The sequence below is a fragment of the Eptesicus fuscus genome, chromosome 6 (assembly GCF_027574615.1).
Source record: "Eptesicus fuscus isolate TK198812 chromosome 6, DD_ASM_mEF_20220401, whole genome shotgun sequence".
NCBI lineage: Eukaryota > Metazoa > Chordata > Mammalia > Chiroptera > Vespertilionidae > Eptesicus > Eptesicus fuscus.
In genome coordinates, this window is record NC_072478.1 from 62,082,292 (window position 1) to 62,085,348 (window position 3,057).

A 3,057-nucleotide genomic window follows, 5' to 3' on the forward strand; every position below is an offset into this window, starting at 1 on the left:
TTAAGTGTTACCACCTTACTGTGATATAGATCACATGGATGTGAGGTCTGAAATCCTAAATTTATTTCTAGTTCTTTCACCTACAGAAACTGGGAAAAGGAATCAGCAAGGTCTCCAAATCCCAGTTTGCTTACATATAAAATAGTTGTACCTACACATATGCCAAAGGCTCTTTAGAAAATTAAAATAAAACAAATAAATTATGTAAAACAATCCTTTCATTAGGGTATGGAGATTAGAGACTCCTTGGGACTTCATTGGTGTCTGTCTCCTCGGGCAGGTGGCTGGCATCCACAAAAAGGTGGCCTGGACCATTGGGATCTCGGTGGATCCGAGGCGGCGGAACAAGTCCACCGAGTCCCTGCAGGCCAAAGTGCAGCGGCTGAAGGAGTACCACTCCAAGCTCATACTCTTCCCCAGAAAGCCTTCGGCCCCCAAGAAGGGAGACAGTTCTGCTGAAGAACTCAAATTGGCCACACAGCTGACCGGACCAGTCATGCCCATACGCAATGTCTATAAGAAGGAGAAAGCCAGAGTCATCACGGAGGAGGAGAAGAACTTCAAGGCTTTTGCCAGTCTTCGAATGGCCCGTGCCAATGCCTGGCTCTTTGGCATCTGGGCAAAAAGAGCCAAAGAAGCTGCAGAACAGGATGTTAAAAAGAAAAAATAAAGTGCTGTTGGCAACTTGTGATAAGAAAAAAAAATTTAAATTAAACAAATAAATTATGTAAAACAATCCATAGTATGGATTTATTTTTTCTTTATCAAGTAAGTTTGAAAAGAAATTAGAGTGCAATGTTTCTTAATAGTTTGCTATATTTTATTTTTCCTTTTTCTTTTATTTTTATTATATTTATTGGGGTGAAATTGTTTTTATAATTTTTATTTTTATAATTTATAATTTTTATATTTATGTATATTTATAATTTATAATATTTTTAATTTTTATAAAAATTGTTTTTATAATTTTTATTTTTATAATTCATAATTTTTATTTTCACAGATTTGGACTAAAATTTGTTCAAAGTGGAGACTACTCTGTAAAGCAGGGTCTTACTTAGCCATCAGTACTTAAGAATAGGTAATATTGAAGAACATCTTAGGATATAAAGAAAGACTTATTCACAACAAGATGGCGTACAAGTGAGCCAAATATTCTCTTAGAAACAATGTGAGTCACTAAAATTGTTAAACAATACATAAAATGGCAGCCAGGTATTTACATAATTGGTAATAATAGTTGCACATTATTGTTACAACAGAGAAAAAAATGGGAATACTTTTATAGGAAAAATTATGTATGGTTAGGATATATTTTTATACATTGATATGCACATTGATAATTTCATTCAATTAATGGCAAGATGGGTAGAAGGTAATAACTTTCAATAAAACAGAGTTAACTATGTAAGTTAACAAGGAGAAGATGATTGTCTAACTACCCTCCACCCCGACTGCGGACACACCTGAAAAGACCCAGCTGATCTTTAGGGGGAAAACCATCCATAGGCTAAAGTAGGAAGACTTTTTTTTACACATTTAATAGCAGATACTGAGCATTTTCACTCAATGACCTCTTTAAAGGTCCTATCTCCAAATACAATCACATTCCAAGGTATGGGAATCGAGGGTTTCATATATGGACTTTGGAGACACATTATGAAGTCCGTAACAGGCAAGGAGGAGAGTTAGCAGAGAGCACAGAGATTGCAATGCAGACCTGACGTAGTCTTGGTGGAACCAATTCTCCAGAATAGAGATCAGATCGCCTAATAGAGGTGGCTCCAGTTGTGCAGAAATTAACAGGCACGGATGTGGCCACTGTCCTGAGTCATTGGCTGTGGAAGAGCAGAGTCTCCACTCAAATGCTGCAGTGCATCCCAAATCACGTCTCTAAAGATTATTATCTACTAGTGGTTATCTAGCTCTTTCGTGAAAAAAAGCCACACTCGTTTCTTGAAGGCAGATCAATATGGCATATCACCATGACTGCCACAATTAGTTTTGTTCTTTTTTATTTAAAAATTTCTTGTGCACATATGAAATGTAAAACAATAGCTCCTAACATCTTGTCATTATTAGCAGAAGAGCTACTAAATAGTTCCAGTTTTATAGCATACTAGTAGCCCATTTGCAGGAAGAATCCTGCAAGCGGCCGCTGCAGCCGCGTGCACTGCCGCTGCTGCCACCGTTGCAGCCACTGCGCCTGCACCCGCGGGCCGCTGCCGCCCGCCCCACTCCGCCCCGCTCCGCCCTGCTCCACCCCGCCCGGGCTTTCCCTCTGGCAGCCACCTTGCTTTCCACTTTTCCTCCCTCTTCCTTCTAAGTTGTCTTCAGTCTTCACTCCTCCCTCCCTCAGTGTATGCAAATTAACTGCCATCTTTGTTGGGTAATTTGCATACTCGCCCTGATTGGCTGGTGGGCATGGCTTTGGCTGGTGGGCATGGCTTGGGCGTAGCGAAGGTGTGGTCAATTTGCATATTACTATTTTATTAGGTAGGATTATATAACAGATGCTTCAAATATAAAATCAGTTTACCTAATTTTATAGTGGTTTGATATTATTATGGAGTCCTTATAAAGTTTTTGGAAATTTTTTCTTCAAAAGTAAAACATTTGTTATTATTGTAAATATTATTGCAAGTTTGGTTAAAAGTTTTAACCCTGAAGACAAATCTCTTTGAGATCATAATAACAAAATGAATATTGGCAGAGCACAGCATTGTGGTAAAAAACCTTGTTGTTACTAAATTAAGAAATCTATGGAATAAAATATACTCGAAATTGCTGGACACACACACACAAATGTGCATCTCAATAGGACACAACATTCTAATAATCAATATAGATGCTACAGCTGTCAAAAACACACATCCTATATAATAAAAGGCTAATATGCAAATAGACCGGACAGTGAAACTGACCACCAGGGGCCAGATGCTCAATGCAGGAGCTGCCCCCTGGTGGTCAGTGCACTCCCACAGGAGGTGCGCAGCTCAACCAGAAGCTGGCTCATGGCTGGCGAGTGTAGCAGTGGTGGCAGGAGCCTCTCCCACC

The 3,057-nt window shown here is 39.2% G+C and overlaps 1 protein-coding gene across 1 annotated transcript; it reads left to right on the forward strand.

The window, feature by feature from the left end:
• Nucleotides 1–211: 211 nt before the first annotated feature.
• Nucleotides 212–685, forward strand: LOC103287834 (60S ribosomal protein L13-like; the record flags this gene model as incomplete). Its single annotated transcript, XM_054716734.1, has 1 exon — nt 212–685. A coding segment is annotated over one exon (459 nt), but the record flags the coding sequence as incomplete, so codon positions are not given.
• Between the last annotated feature and the right edge of the window lie 2,372 nt (nt 686–3,057).